A 15,899-nucleotide genomic window follows, 5' to 3' on the forward strand; every position below is an offset into this window, starting at 1 on the left:
GACAGCAGAAGTTAGTTGTGGTGGCACCTACCAACATTTTCAAGAACTTCCGCTTACTTTGCACATGATTCTAAGCCGCAGGTGGTTTTTTGGATTACAAAAACCGGAAAAAAAGTGCGGCTTAGATTCGAGTAAATACGGTATGCTCTAAAAAAAATTCATATTTTCTATATGGATCAAAGTTTCACCCAGTCACAGATCACAAACCACTGGCGTCTTTTTTTAAACCACCAGCATCCTTGCCGGACAAGGCCACACATTGCTTATGGTACTGGGCCCTCTTCCTGCCACTATACAATTATGAGATACATTTTTGACCTATGGTGCAACGTACAAATGCTGATACATTATTGGTTTTGCCAATTGTTCCAAATCCACATTTTGATAAAGAGGAATTGCTTTGTTTTCATTTGGACATGGAAGCTGAAAATATTATAGATGGTTTTCCTCTTATTAGCATTCAAACTGCAGCTACAGTAGCTGTGGATTCTGTTTTATCCTTTGCAGCATGACTGACCAGACAAACTTCCAGACCATACTTCAGATCTTTCTCTTCAGGACGAAGTTGTGATTTTAGCTACAGAGGCCATTGCTCCCTGGGTTGTAGTTCCACCCACCCTTTGGCATGAGGTTATGCATTTATTACATGTGGACCATTGAGGTGTGTCACATACAAAAGCATTAGCATTCAGACATGTTTTTTAGTCAGGCACTGATGGAGAAACAGCCTGCTCACACTGTGCCCCCCCCCCCCCCCCCCCTCCTCAGTCGGACCCCCGTGCATCTTTGTCACAGTGATTCATGTAGATTTGTGTGACCTATTTCGAATTTCTATTAGCTTGTTGTAATTGATGCATATTCTAAGTTTCCATATGTGGTGTCCTGTCTGTATGCTTATGCCGTGACAACAATTTCAGCTCTGTGAAAAAATTTTGCAATGGGAGGTCTTCTGCATATGTTAGTTACAGACTATGCCCCCCCCCCCCCCCCCCCAGTTCATATCCCAGGAACTTGAAGATTTTTGTAAAAAAAGTGGTGTTTGTCATGTCACAGCTCCTCCTATCCCCCCCTCAGTCAAGCAGGGAAACAGAATGACTTGTACAAACATTTAAGACTCAGATGAAAAAATATGTTTTGGATGTGTAACCGGAAGTAGCTCTTCACCTATTCCTCAGTTATAATAGGTTTACCCCTGGTGGAGAAAAGAGTCCAGCAGAGTTGTTGCATGCCTGTAAGCCCTGGACTGTGCTACATCTTTTTCAACTGATGTCAGGACATCTGCCGACACTGGTGCTGCAATGCTTCTTGCCTGGCACCGCTGTTTGGGCCCATTGTTTTGGCCCCTGACCGAAATGGGGGCTTATTGTCATCGAGAGTCACCATGACTGATGACTATGTCATCCACACTGCTGGGGGTAGAATGTCAGGACACTCTCACTAGCTACAATCTCATGTGGGCAGCTGTGCACTGGGAGTGCCTCCACCATCCACTCATCTTCCACCTGCCCGGCTATCTCCTACATCGTGGCCGGTGCCCTCATCTTATCGACCACTGCTGCCAAGCCTTCACGACACTGTCTTCTGCTGAGGGTGCTCCCTTCAGCTGTCAGGAGCCAAAGCGCGACCATGGCTCCCAAACTCTCCCAGCCGCCGCCTGCATCACTGCTGCCTACATCAAAGCAGGCACTGCCTGTTCAGACACCTTTGCCGCGGCCTCCTTCAATGGGGTTGGACTCGGACTTGGAAGTGGGATCCATGCCAGTGTCACCTGTTCTACCATATGATCTGTCATAGGGGGTGGCACTGTATGTGTCTGTGTTCATACCTCTTCTGATCCTGTGCATGTGATTCAACAACCAACACTGATGACAGAAGAAATGGATGTGAACACAGTGCTTACTTCTTCGTAAAGAAAGGGAAGTGCTGCAACTACCAAATTTGTGTGTGCACCACTTCACAGTTTGTTCATGAAGTTTGTGCTCGATTTGGCCACTAGAGGCCACCAGACCTGCTAGTATGACAGAAGTTGCATGTGCAGCATGCTGTCTGTGCTCCTGTTAGAACTAATGACTGTATAGGCTGGAGTGCAGTGCTCCGCTACACACTTGTATGTTGTCTGTTGTATCTACTTTCTCTCTAATGTGTTGGTACTTTTTCATGTAATAAAGTTACAGTGTTCTTGGGTGAGAAAAATTACCACCTGAATCTCAAGAAACAGCTTTTGCATGGTAGATCAGACATCCTCATTTCCCGAAAATTTTTGTATGTGCTCAACATAAACTACATTATGATATTTCTAAGGTTTGTGACAAGATGATGATAATAAAACCTTACTTGTGGTGAAAAGGGCTCTCACTTCTGGTGAAAAGGGCTCTGAAGGTTATAGTAAAAAGAAATGTAATACTGCTATTCATCTGACCAATCTTGTAACACAAATTTCCAGTTTTGAAGACACAGATGATGAAAGCATCTACCACACTTTGACTTTGAACAGATTTGAATATGTTGTAGTATAGACCAAAATAAGACACACAAATCTTTCTATGGATGCTCATATATTTGTTAAGAGGGTGAAACACCCCCTTGAAAATAAATTGAGTTTAATATTTTCGAATGACTACCACTGAAAAGTTGAAATAAAAGTTCTGTGGTTTTTAATGTATATTGCAATTGTGCATCCAGATTTATTGAAAAATTTTTTTTTTTCAAAATCCCCTCTCCCCACTATTCTGTTTTTTATTTTGACATTTGACTAATAGCTAATCGTATAGCATTGCTAATACCAAATTCAGTCATATATGATGAAGTAGTATTCCAGAGACACAATTGTCAGTAATAAGCTAGAAATATCTCTATATCAAAGTGCCAAACAATTCTGTGCATTTCTCATTATTGTACAGATTTACATTAATGTTACAACAACAGTGTACAAACTATTTCAAATATCACATAATTAAATCTGAAAAGTTTGGAACTTGAAAATAAATAATACACCAAATGTAAGAGGAAAACACAAATACAATGCAAGATATTTTATATCTCATAAAATTAAAAGAAAATATATAGAACAATAAATGTAGAATATATGAAGTGGCACTGTTGAAAATATTTTTGTTGTCTTCTTTAGAAATGGCCGACAGTTCCTCCCTCATTTTTTCTTGATTTCTTCAATATTGTCAAATTGGTGTACTTTCACATTGCTTTTCATGCACTGAAATAACAAAAAGTCACACAGAGCTAGGCCAGGTGGGCATCTTCTTAAAACTTCCAATTAAAAGGTTTGATTGATGGTCTGACTTGGAGGAACAAACACTGAATGAACTATGCCCTTGGCATCAAACAAGCAAATCAGCATTGTTTTGATGTTTGATTTGACTTGATGACATTTTTTGGGTGGTGTGATGATGACGTCTTCCATTGCCTTGGCTGTTGCTTTGTTTCTAGGTCATAACCACAACACTACAAGTCATCACCTTTGTCAAAAAATCTAGATGAGTTTCAAGCTGTTGTTTCAAAGCACAACATGTTTCAATGTGATGTTCCTCTTAACTGTCAGTCAGAACCCAAGAAACAAATTGGGAGCAACCATTTTTACACCCAGATATTCCATTAAAATTCTCTGAATCATGCTCCAAGATAACCTACTCATCTCTGACAGTTGATCAGTCGTCCTTCGATGGCCTGTGAGGACAAGCTCCCAAATCTTTTCAATGTTTTCTTCAATTTGGACAGTTGATGATGGATGTCCAGAATGAGGTTTGTCATAAATTGACAAGTCACCATTTTTAAACCAAGCAAACCACTCGTACATTTGAGTTTTTCCCATAGTGTCTTAATGTAAGCTGTTTTCAATATTAAAACAGATTCAGTAGCATTTTTACTAAGTAGAAAACAAAATTTCACAGCTGCACATTGTTCACTTAAATTTGCCATTGTGAAAAATGAAATAAGCACAAAACAGCGCTAGCAAAAACAATCACTTCAGATGAACAGATAAAGCCAGGTCAAGAATACAGGTGGCACTGAACTGGCAATGAGTTGTGCTGTACACGCCTAGCAGCAGAAATGCGTACTACACAAGCTCTGCCCACGGCAATATTATTCCAGTTTGTTTTGGATACCCCCTCATATATTTGTGTGAAAGACTTATTAAACAGCCCAACATGACAATTGGCATTGAAGTGGAAATATATCAAGCATGAATGCAGTGATACACAGATATTTCTACCTTACTTATCACAAATGCATCTTTGCAATAACACATCATATACTGTAATTGGATAAATACAGAATCTACTCACCAAGTGGCAGCAGGAGAACACACATATATAAAAGATTTTACCTATGCAAGCTTTTGGAGCCAGTGCCTCCTTCTTCTGGCAGAAGGGTTGAAAGGGAAGGAAGATGGGTGAAGGAAAAGCAACTGGAGAGGTTTAGGAAAAGGAGCAGAGTTTGGAAAAGTCACCCAGAACTCTGAGTCAGGAGACACTTAACAGAAAGGATGAGAAGGTGAGACTGATTGTTGGGGACTGCACTGATTGAGATGTGAAAACCTGAAAGCTTAAAGGAGGAAAACATGATAATATTCAAGGCAGTGATTACTGCTAAAGCATCGTGAATGAGTTAATAACAGTGAAAAGCTAAATGCATTGTATGTAACAGAAGTGGGAGAGGGATAGCAGAAAATAAACAGGTCAGAAAATGAAAGATGTAGTGAACTAAAATGGAGTGAGGAAAGGAGTAATTACTGTGAAGAAATGTGGAGATGGAAGAAATTAGCGTCAGTTAATGCCATGTGGGTGGGGAGAACCAAGGACATGTAGTGCTAGTTTTCACCTGCAGAGTACTGAGAAACTGGTGTCTATTGGAAGAACCCAGATGGCATCTACATCTACATCTACATTTATACTCCGCAAGCCATCCAACGGTGTGTGGTGGAGGGCACTTTACGTGCCACTGTCATTACCTTCCTTTTCTGTTCCAGTCACGTATGGTTCGCGGGAAGAACGACTGTCTGAAAGCCTCTGTGCGCGCTCGAATCTCTCTAATTTTACATTTGTGATCTCCTCGGGAGGTATAAGTAGGGGGAAGCAATATATTCGATACCTCATCCAGAAACACACCCTTGCAAAACCTGGCGAGCAAGCTACACTGCGATGCAGAGCGCCTCTCTTGCAGAGTCTGCCACTTGAGTTTGCTAAACATCTCTGTAACACTATCATGCTTACCAAATAACCCTGTGACGAAATGCACCGCTCTTCTTTGCATCTTCTCTATCTCCTCTGTCAACCCGATCTGATACGGATCCCACACTGATGAGCAATACTCAAGTATAGGTCGAACGAGTGTTTTGTAAGCCACCTCCTTTGTTGATGGACTACATTTTCTAAGGACTCTCCCAATGAATCTCAACCTGGTACCCGCCTTACCAACAATTAATTTTATATGATCATTCCACTTCAAATCGTTCCGCACACATACTCCCAACTTTTTTACAGAAGTAACTGCCAGTGTTTGTTCCGCCATCTTTTTAATCATACAATAAAGGATCCTTCTTTCTATGTATTCGCAATACATTACATTTGTCTATGTTAAGGGTCAGTTGCCACTCCCTGCACCAAGTGCCTATCCACTGCGGATCTTCCTGCATTTCGCTACAATTTTCTAATGCTGCAATTTCTCTGTATACTACAGCATCATCCGCGAAAAGCCGCATGGAACTTCTGACACTATCTACTGGGTCATTTATATATATTGTGAAAAGCAATGGTCCCATAACACTCCCCTGTGGCACACCAGAGGTTACTTTAACATCTGTAGAAGTCTCTCCACTGAGAACAACATGCTGTGTTTGCTAAAAACTCTTCAATCCAGCCACACAGCTGGTCTGATATTCCGTAGACTCTTACTTTGTTTATCAGGCAACAGTTGCGGAACTGTATGAAACGCCTTCTGGAAGTCAAGGAAAATAGCATCTACCTGGGAGCCTGTATCTAATATTTTCTGGGCCTCATGAACAAATAAAGCGAGTTGGATCTCATACGATCGCTGTTTCCGGAATCCATGTTCATTCCTACAGAGTAGATTCTGGGTTTCCAAAAACGACATGATACTCGAGCAAAAAACATTTTCTAAAATTCCACAACAGATTGACATCAGAGATATAGGTCTATAGTTTTGCGCATCTGCTCGACAACCCTTCTTGAAGACTGGGACTACCTGTGCTCTTTTCCGTTCCTCTAGAGACTTGCAGTACACAGCTGTTAGAAGGAGGGTAAGTTCTTTCGCGTACTCTGTGTAGAATCGAATTGGTATCAGTTCCAGTGGACTTTCCTCTGTTGAGTGATTCCAGTTGCTTTTCTATTCCTTGGACACTTATTTCGATGTCAGCCATTTTTTCGTTTGTGCGAGGTGTTTGTGTGGTGAAACAAGCACTGAGGTCATAACTATCACGTTGTAGAGCACGCTCTGCAACAGGCTATTGTGTGTTGCCAGTATTTGTCCTCTGCCTGTGTTCTTTCATCCTAATTGATAATTTGGTGATAGGCATGCTGATGTAAAAGGCTGAGCAGTATTTACGAGGGCAGTTCAATAAGTAATGCAACACATTTTTTTTCTGAAACAGGGGTTGTTTTATTCAGCATTGAAATACACCAGGTTATTCCCCAATCTTTTAGCTACACAACACTAGTCTTCAACATAATCTCCATTCAATGCTACGGCCTTACGCCACCTTGAAATGAGGGCCTGTATGCCTGCACGGTACCATTCCACTGGTCGATGTCGGAGCCAACGTCATACTGCATCAATAACTTCTTCATCATCCGCGTAGTGCCTCCCACGGATTGCGTCCTTCATTGGGCCAAACATATGGAAATCCGACGGTGCGAGATCGGGGCTGTAGGGTGCATGAGGAAGAACAGTCCACTGAAGTTTTGTGAGCTCCTCTTGGGTGCGAAGACTTGTGTGAGGTCTTGGGTTGTCATGAAGAATGAGAAGTTCGTTCAGATTTTTGTGCCTACGAACACGCTGAAGTCGTTTCTTCAATTTCTGAAGAGTAGCACAATACACTTCAGAGTTGATCGTTTGACCATGGGGAAGGACATCGAACAGAATAACCCCTTCAGTGTCCCAGAAGACTGTAACCATGACTTTACCGGCTGAGCGTATGGCTTTAAACTTTTTCTTGGTAGGGGAGTGGGTGTGGCGCCACTCCATTGATTGCCATTTTGTTTCAGGTTCGAAGTGATGAACCCATGTTTCATCGCCTGTAACAATCTTTGACAAGTAATTGTCACCCTCAGCCACATGACGAGCAAGCAATTCTGCACAGATGGTTCTCCTTTGCTCTTTATGGTGTTCGGTTAGACAACGAGGGACCCAGCGGGAACAAACCTTTGAATATCCCAACTGGTGAGAACAATTGTGACTGCACTACCAACAGAGATGTCAAGTTGAGCACTGAGTTGTTTGATGGTGATCCGTCGATCATCTCGTACGAGTGTGTTCGCACGCTCCGCCATTGCAGGAGCCACAGCTGTGCACGGCCGGCCCGCACGCGGGAGATCAGACAGTCTTGCTTGACCTTGCGGCAATGATGACACACGCTTTGCCCAACAACTCACCGTGCTTTTGTCCACTGCCAGATCACCGTAGACATTCTGCAAGCGCCTATGAATATCTGAGATGCCCTGGTTTTCCGCCAAAAGAAACTCGATCACTGCCCGTTGTTTGCAACGCACATCTGTTACAGACGCCATTTTAACAGCTCCGTACAGCGCTGCCACCTGTCGGAAGTCAATGAAACTATACGAGACGAAGCGGGAATGTTTGAAAATATTCCACAAGAAATTTCCGGTTTTTTCAACCAAAATTGGCCGAGAAAAAAAATGTGTTGCATTACTTATTGAACTGCCCTCGTACATGACAGCTTATATATGATGTGTCATTTCGCAGGTGGCTCTCACTTTGATAGTATAGGTTTTGCCACTTACAGGGCTGGTATAGTTGGTATTGTTGGTGGTAATAGGGTGCATATGGCAGGTCTTGCAGTGGGCCTGTCACAGGGTAGGAGCCATAGGATAGGGAGATGGGTGCAGAAGTAGCATAGGGTCTGTCAAGGATATTGCGGAGATTGGCAGGGTGACAAAAAGCTATTGTAGGTGTGGTGGGCAAAATCTCACATTGAGCTGTTCTTATTTCAGAGTATGGTTTTAGGAAGTCAAGGCCCTGGTGAAGTAGCTGATTAATATATTCAAGAGGAGAATAATACTGAATGACGAGTGGTGTGCTCCGAAGCTGTTTTTTGGAGGGATAAGCAGTATCAAGATTGGATGTGATGGCCTGAGAAATGTGCTTTTGAACTGGGGTAGTTATGTCCAGTGAAGGCTGAGGCAAGAATGGTGCTGTAGTGCTGTAAAGAATATGCATCCGAACAAATATATTTGCCTTGAATGCCAAGGTTGTGTGGGAGGGAACATTCAATTTGGGAAGGATGGCAACTGTCAAAAATTTAAATATTTAGAGATACCAGAAATTTTAACAGTTCAGACTCACCATGAATCAATATGACAAAGATGCCATTAATGTACCAAAATCAAACCAGGGGCTGAAGGCTTATGGATCCCAGGAAAGGCCCCTCCCCCAAAATCCATTGTTTTTGAAAACTTGCTTTTGCACTATCAAAACTTATGTCCCACATTCTGTTTCTTGAAATGTGCTTTTTCCTTAGAGTTACTCCCAAAGGCCTAGTACTAAAAGTGCCATTTTCTGGTTGTAATTCTACTCTACTTCAGACACTTCAACAGTTTCAATTACAACATGACTAATATGTGACCCATATACCCCATATGCCAATTTACACTCCACCAGACTTCCCTCTTTCTACAAAATGCTGCAGTTATCTGCCCGTCACATTTGCTTGGATCGTATCACCTCCAAGACTACTTCAAACTGCAACGACATGCTTGACTTCACATCAAAATCTGTCCCACCTACTCCTAAACCATCTCATCAGTGGTGTTTCCCTTCCTGTCCCTCTGCAGCTCCCTAAACAGCCACACCATCAACAAGTGCTCCTTTCCTACATACTGAGCTTGGCTGACCACCTTAACATCCCACAGCCTTCACAACTGCCTCCCAGACCAATAGTAACTCATAATCTCAAGAACCAGTCACAACAGTACATTGTTCTCAACCTCCTGTCTAAAGCATTCTCTCCTCCTGAATTATATTTATTGCCTAAGGGTCTCACTTTCAGCCCTAAACCTGCATTTAAACATGCTGCTTTGGTGAGGACCTACTTTCCCTCACACATAATGTCAACTGGAAATATCACTTTGCAACCCAACCCAAAACCTTTTCAACAGAAAACCTGACATTGAAGCCTGCCTTGAACAGCTCCAACCACGATTCCAACTTTATCCACCACCACTACCTCAGTATCATCCATTCCAGGCCTTCCAAGAGCTCCTTATGTCTAGCATTGCTTCACAACTCTTCCTCAGATCCCTGCAATATGACCATAACCTGTCCTCTGCAGAACTCCAAGCTCTGCATTGTCTAAAAGCTGATGACTCCAGCACTGTCCTGCCAGCAGACAAAGGATCTCTCACTGTGTTACTTGACCGACAGGAGTATGTTAGTGAAGGTCTATGCCAGCTGCCTGACACCTCTACATATGGCATCTTCCATCAAGATCCCATCCCTGTGATTCAAACCCACCTGCATCCCTCCTTAAAACCTCAGACCTCTCACAAGGACTAACAACTCAACCTACAGAACTTCTGACACCACCCAAACCATGCACCCCCACCTTTTACCTTCTTCCTAAGACCAACAATCCCCATTAACCTTGCCATCCTATAGCTGCTGTCTTCAAAGCACCCACCAAATGTTTATCTCTCTTTGTTGATCAGCACCAGCAATCCATAGACTTCCCTCCTATATTAAAGACACCAAATGTTTTCTAGATCATCTGAAATTCGTGCCCATCCCATTCCCACCACACACCTTGCTTGTTACCATTGGTGTCACCTCCCTCTATACCAACATTCCCCATGTACATGGTCTGTCTGCTGCTGAACATTTCCTCAGTCAGTGCCTACATGATTTCAAACCTGTTACATCCTTCCTGTTCACGTTAGTCAACTTTATACTTACAAACAACTACTTCATCTTTGAGGGGCAGACATACAGGCAGATCAGGGGTGCTGCCATGGGAACCAGAATGGCTTCTTCTTATGCCAACCATTTCATGGGTCACTTAGAGGTGGTTTCCTGGGATCCATAAGCCTTTGGACCTTGGTTTGGTTTAGCTACATTGATTCCATCTTAGCCACATGGGCTCATGGTGAGGCTGAGCTGTTAAAATTCCTGGAATCTCAAATACCTTCTCCTAGTTCAATTTCATATGGTCCTATTCCGAATCAGATGCCACTTCCCTTGATGTTGATCTCATTCTCACTGAAAGCCAGCTATACACACTTCTGTCTTCATTAAACCCACTAACAAACAACAGTACTTACATTTTGACAGTTGCCATTCCTTCCTTGTCAAATGTTGCCTTCTGTACATCCTTGGCATCCAAGGCAAACATGTTTGTTCGAATGCAGATTCTTTACAGCAATACACCACCATTCTCACCTCAGCCTTCACTGGACATAACTACCCCACCAGCCTAGTTCGAAAGCACATTTCCCAGGCAATCACATCCAGTTCTGGTACTGCTGATCCCCCCAAAAATTAACTTCGGAGCATACTGCTTGTCACTCAGTATTATCCTCTCCCTGAATGTATTAATCAGCTACTTCAACAGGACCATGACTTCCTAAAACCATGTTCTGAAATAAGATCAGTTCCATATCAGATTCTGCCACCCACACCCACAATAGCTTTTTGTCACCCTGGCAATCTCCGCAATATCCTTGTCAGGCCCTATGCTCCTTCTGCACCCATCTCCCTATCCTAAGGCTCCTATCCTGTGACTGTCCATGCTGCAAGACTTGCCCTATGCACCCTCCTACCACCACATCCAATAGCCCTGTAACTGGCAAAACATATACTATCAAAGGGAGAGCCACCTGCGAAACGACACATCATATACCAACTATTATGTAAACACTGTTCAGCCTTCTACATCAGCATGCCTACCACCAAATTATCAATTAGGATGAAAGGACACAGGCTGAGGACAAATACTGGCAACACACAATAGTCTGTTGCAGAGTGTGCTCTACAACATGATAGTTATGACCTCAGTGCCTGTTTCAACACACATGCCATCTGGGTTCTTCCAATAGACACCAGTTTCTCAGTACTCTGCAGGTGAAAACTAGCACTATATGTCCTTGGTTCTCCCCACCCATGTGGCATTAACTGACCTTAATTTCTTCCATCTCCACATTTCTTCTCAGTAATTACTCCTTTCCTCACTCCATTTTAGTTCACTACATCTTTCATTTTCTGACCTGATTGTTTTCTGCTATCCCTCTCCCACTTCTGTTACATACAATACATTTAGCTTTTCACTGTTATTAACTCATTCACGATGCTTTAGCAGTAATCACTGCCTTGAATATTATCATGTTTTCCTCCTTTAAGCTTTCAGGTTTTCACATCTCAATCAGTGCAGTCCCCAACAATCAGGTTGTCCTTATCGTCCTTGTCCAATAAGTCTCCCCTGACCCATGTAGTAGCCACTGGCTCCAAAAGCTTGTATGAGTAAAACCTTTTTTTGTATGTGTGTTCTCCTGCTGCCACTTGGTGAATAGACTTCATATCTATTCAAATACATTATACTGTCAAATATTTATTATTTTTGTGTTACATTGGCCCATGTGGCCATCATTCCTTCTTATGTAACCTTCTTGTCAGTCTTTGTCCAAACTGTCCTCTGTTTTTACCTTATGTGCTAGTCCGTTCATTTATTTATCTGTACCATCCATATTTTTCAACACTTTGCTCCTCCATCTTTTCTAGTAATGATTACTGTGCACACAGATGGGTCTATTGCTATTTACAAATTTGTATATAACAATTCCATTGTTATTTGTGAATTTGCCTACAACAATTTGTTTACGGTTCACTACACTGTACCAAGTGAGGTGGTGCAGTGGTAGCGCACTGGACTCGCATTCAGGATGACGATGGTTCCAGCCATCTCGATTTAGGTTTTTCATTGATTTCCCTAAATTGCTTCATGCAAATGCCGGGATGGTTCCTTTGAAAGGGCATGGTCTACTTCCTTCTCTATCTTTCCCTGATTCGATGGGACAAATGACCCCACTGTTTGCTCCCCTCCCCCAAATCAATCAACCAATTACTACACTGCAGGGCCTTCTCCCAATTATCTTTGCCAATTTATTTCCGTATTTGACAACTATTTTCTTTCCCACCATCCACTTTCTTTTTTATATACATAATTCTTTCACATTTTTGTGCATTTGTTTTTTGCTAAACTGCTCTCATTGACTTTTACTGACATATCCTAGATTACTTTATCTGCCAAACAAAGTAGTTCACATTTTCTCCTATGACTTTCTCTTTGTCCAGTTTTTAAAATGTTCTCGCTTTTTAAGAGTTTACCTACCAATTTTTTCTTTATCACTCATTTTCTCATTTTGTATAAACCACTTTTCTGGTGAGAAATTGTCACCCACTTGTTAGCTCTTGTTAACCATTGTCTGTTCTGACAATTTTCATACGAATTTTTCTGATTTTTCTGTGTTTTTTTGTAGCCTCTCATTCGTTTTTCTATCTCTTTCCACCTAGAAGGCTTCTCTATTTTGCCACCCCCACCTTTTCTAGCACTCCAAACTATCCTTTCTTGCCATGATGAATCCCATCACACATTACATCCATTCTTTTTGAAAACATGCTGAACATGATAATAAAATGACTGAAAGCAACCTCTATAATGATCTCAAGAGTTTCACATCAGTAAGTATAACAGTTAGATATATGAGTACACATGACCTCAAAAAGCTGCTGCAATATATTAAATATTTTATGGGTGATGTGGTGGAATTTACAGGTGAATTAAAATATCATTCTCCCAAACAGCTCCTTCTACTACACTAAAAGATATCTTCAAAGAGACTTTTAAAATTAATGTATTGAGTTATGATATTCTTAGCATTCTAATACTAGTATAGTTAATACTATTAAGTTATTCTTCTGTACTGTACTTAAAATAAAATGTACAACCTTGACTTCTTTCCATGTCCCAGAGATACATATGCATGGGATCGACCGAATATGAATTATGGGATATAATGATATGGAATGGTAACAACAGGCAGCTGTATGTTAGTCACATATAAAAAGTGAACAGTATAAAAGATGAGTTACTATTCCATTTTTGAAAATCTTACGTGTATATTTGAATGCAATGACACAGCTTACCGTAATGAGCCCAACTAGTAACAGGAGCAACTGATATGCCACATCTGAACACCTTCTCATCTTCAGTAAGAATCATAGCTGCAGCAAATCCACCATAGCTCCATCCCCAAACACCAACCCGTTCTTTATCAATAAACTTAAGATTGTCTTTTAGGTACCTGTTGAAATATATTCACAAATCCTTTTTACAACTGCATTTGTTTGTTCATATACTCATTACTTTATGTGCACTAGAAATGGCTTTATTAGCTTTAAATGGCAATTGTTACCTATTCAAACATACAAGGTAGGATTTGTGATCTGTGAGTTAATATAAATCAAGTAAACATCATGCATTAAGTAAATTAAAGGAGAGACAGACTGGTGAATGATAAGGTAATTATTTTAATTAAAACCTTTGACAAATTTATAGGAGGTAGGCTAGATTCAACATCTCTAAATTTCAAGGTTGTTCCTTACAGTTATGTCTTTAAATCATGTCTTACGGCCAGTTATAGTGACAGGTTATGAAAACTTTGGTAAATTTTATGGAACATGCAATTTAGTTTGTAGTATTTCTTGGAATTAATGGAGATTGCAGCTTACTTAATCACAGCAATTTGATCTTCAATTTCAACAGAACCAAGCTGCCTATACAGCTGCTGCCTCATCCGATTTCCTTGGAAACCAGACCCTCTGCCATCAACTTGAGCAACAATGAAATTCCTGTTGCCAGCCAAGTATGTTGGCCAGTCAACACCCCATTTTGAAGACACTAATTGTGATCCAGGAGCTCCACATCTGTAAATAAAAGACAATATTTATAATGAACATACCAAAAATCTCATTTATTTGTTATATACTGAAGTGCCAAAGAAACTGTTATAGGCATGCGTATTCAAATACAGAGATATGTAAACAGGCAGAATATGGTGCTTTGGTCAGCAACACCTATGTAACGTGAGTGTCTGGTGCAGCTGTTAGATCGGTTACTGCTGCTATGATGGCAGGTTATCAAGACTTAGTGAGTTTATAGCTGGGACATGAGCGATGGGACCCAGCATCTCTGAGGTAGTGATGAATTGGAGATTTTCCCATATGACCATTTCATGAGTGTACTGTGAATATCATGAGTCTGATAAAACATCAAATCTCTGACATTGCTGCATCCAGAAAAGTTCCTGCAAGAACGGAACCAAAGATGATATTCAACGTGACAGAAGTGCAACCCTTCAGCAAATTGCTGCAGGGCCCATCATCATCAACATTGGACTGCGATGACTGGAAACATGTTGCCTGGTGAGATGAGTCTTGTTTCAGATTGTATCAAGTGATGGATGTGTGCAGGTATGGACACAACCGTATGAATTCATGGACCGTGCATGTTAGCAGGGGACTGGTCAAACTGGCGAAGGCTTTGTAATGGTGTGGGGTGTGTGCAGTTGGAGTGATATGGGACCCATGATACATCTAGATATGATTCTGGCAGGTGACACATATGTGAGCATTCTGTCTGGTCACCTGCATCCATTCATGTCCATTGTGCTTTCTGACAGACTTGGGAAATTCCAGCAGGACTATGCAACACCCCACACGTCCAGAATTGCTACAGACTGGTTCAAGGAAGACTCTTCTGAGTTTAAACACTTTCACTGCCCACCAAACTCTACACACATCAATGTTATTGAGCATGTCTGTGATGCCTTGCAACTTGCTGTTCAGGAGAGATCTCCAACATCTCGTTCTCTTTTGGATTTATGGACAGCCCTGCAGGATTTAGGGTGTCAAATCCCTCCAGCACTACTACAGACTTCAGTCAAGCCCATGCCGTGCATGTTGTGGCACTTCTGTATGCTCGTGGGGACCCTATACAATATTGGGCAGGTGTACCAGTTTCTTTGGTTCTTCAATATAGATCTTAATATATGTAAAGCTGAGAATATGCATGTATATCTGGTGACGCCTTCCAGGCCTTTGGACTGAAGTGGAATGAATATGGCACACAAAGTCCTTGCCCTAAGAGGGCCACCATTGTGATGGGGGCAGGGGGAGGGGGGGGTGTTACAGTGCTTTAGCTCAAATAGTTACATAGGCTGCCATTCATAACATTTGTGCTATGTGGGAATAGTATTAACCTGCATTACCAACCTGAAGGAAATCGTTTTTCAGTCCCCAGTGTGTAGACTTCCAAGCACAACAGGTGTGTTGTGTTGGAGTAATATTGGCCTGCTTTTTCAGCCAGCTTTGCATGACAGCCTACATGTCATGGGAAAAAGGATTTCCAAGCCCCTGACATATAGGGTGTGCTGAACAAGAGGCATGTAGTAGTAGTAGCGTCAGCCTGCTTTATTGACCTCTGTTGCTGGGGCTACATGTGAAGATGGGCATGCACAATGGAGGTTGAGGGGGGTAGACTAGGAGGTGGAGAGAGGGTGGAGGGGGAAGACAGGAGGTGATGAATAGGGAGAGAAGGGGCAGAAGTGGATGTACAAGGAGGGAGAGGCAGAGATGGACAG

At 41.8% G+C, this 15,899-nt stretch overlaps 1 protein-coding gene across 1 annotated transcript in view; it reads right to left on the minus strand.

The window, feature by feature from the left end:
- Positions 1-15,899, minus strand: part of LOC126091972 (inactive dipeptidyl peptidase 10-like) — a 1,178,675-nt gene that overhangs the window by 26,243 nt on the left and 1,136,533 nt on the right. Inside the window, exons 14-15 of the mRNA XM_049907324.1 lie at positions 13,990-14,184; positions 13,405-13,562 (exon numbers count right to left, since the gene is read on the minus strand). Of these exons, the coding sequence (XP_049763281.1) occupies positions 13,405-13,562; positions 13,990-14,184 (353 nt within the window). The remainder of the gene's footprint in view (positions 1-13,404; positions 13,563-13,989; positions 14,185-15,899) is intronic.

This window comes from Schistocerca cancellata, chromosome 7 (genome assembly GCF_023864275.1).
Source record: "Schistocerca cancellata isolate TAMUIC-IGC-003103 chromosome 7, iqSchCanc2.1, whole genome shotgun sequence".
NCBI lineage: Eukaryota > Metazoa > Arthropoda > Insecta > Orthoptera > Acrididae > Schistocerca > Schistocerca cancellata.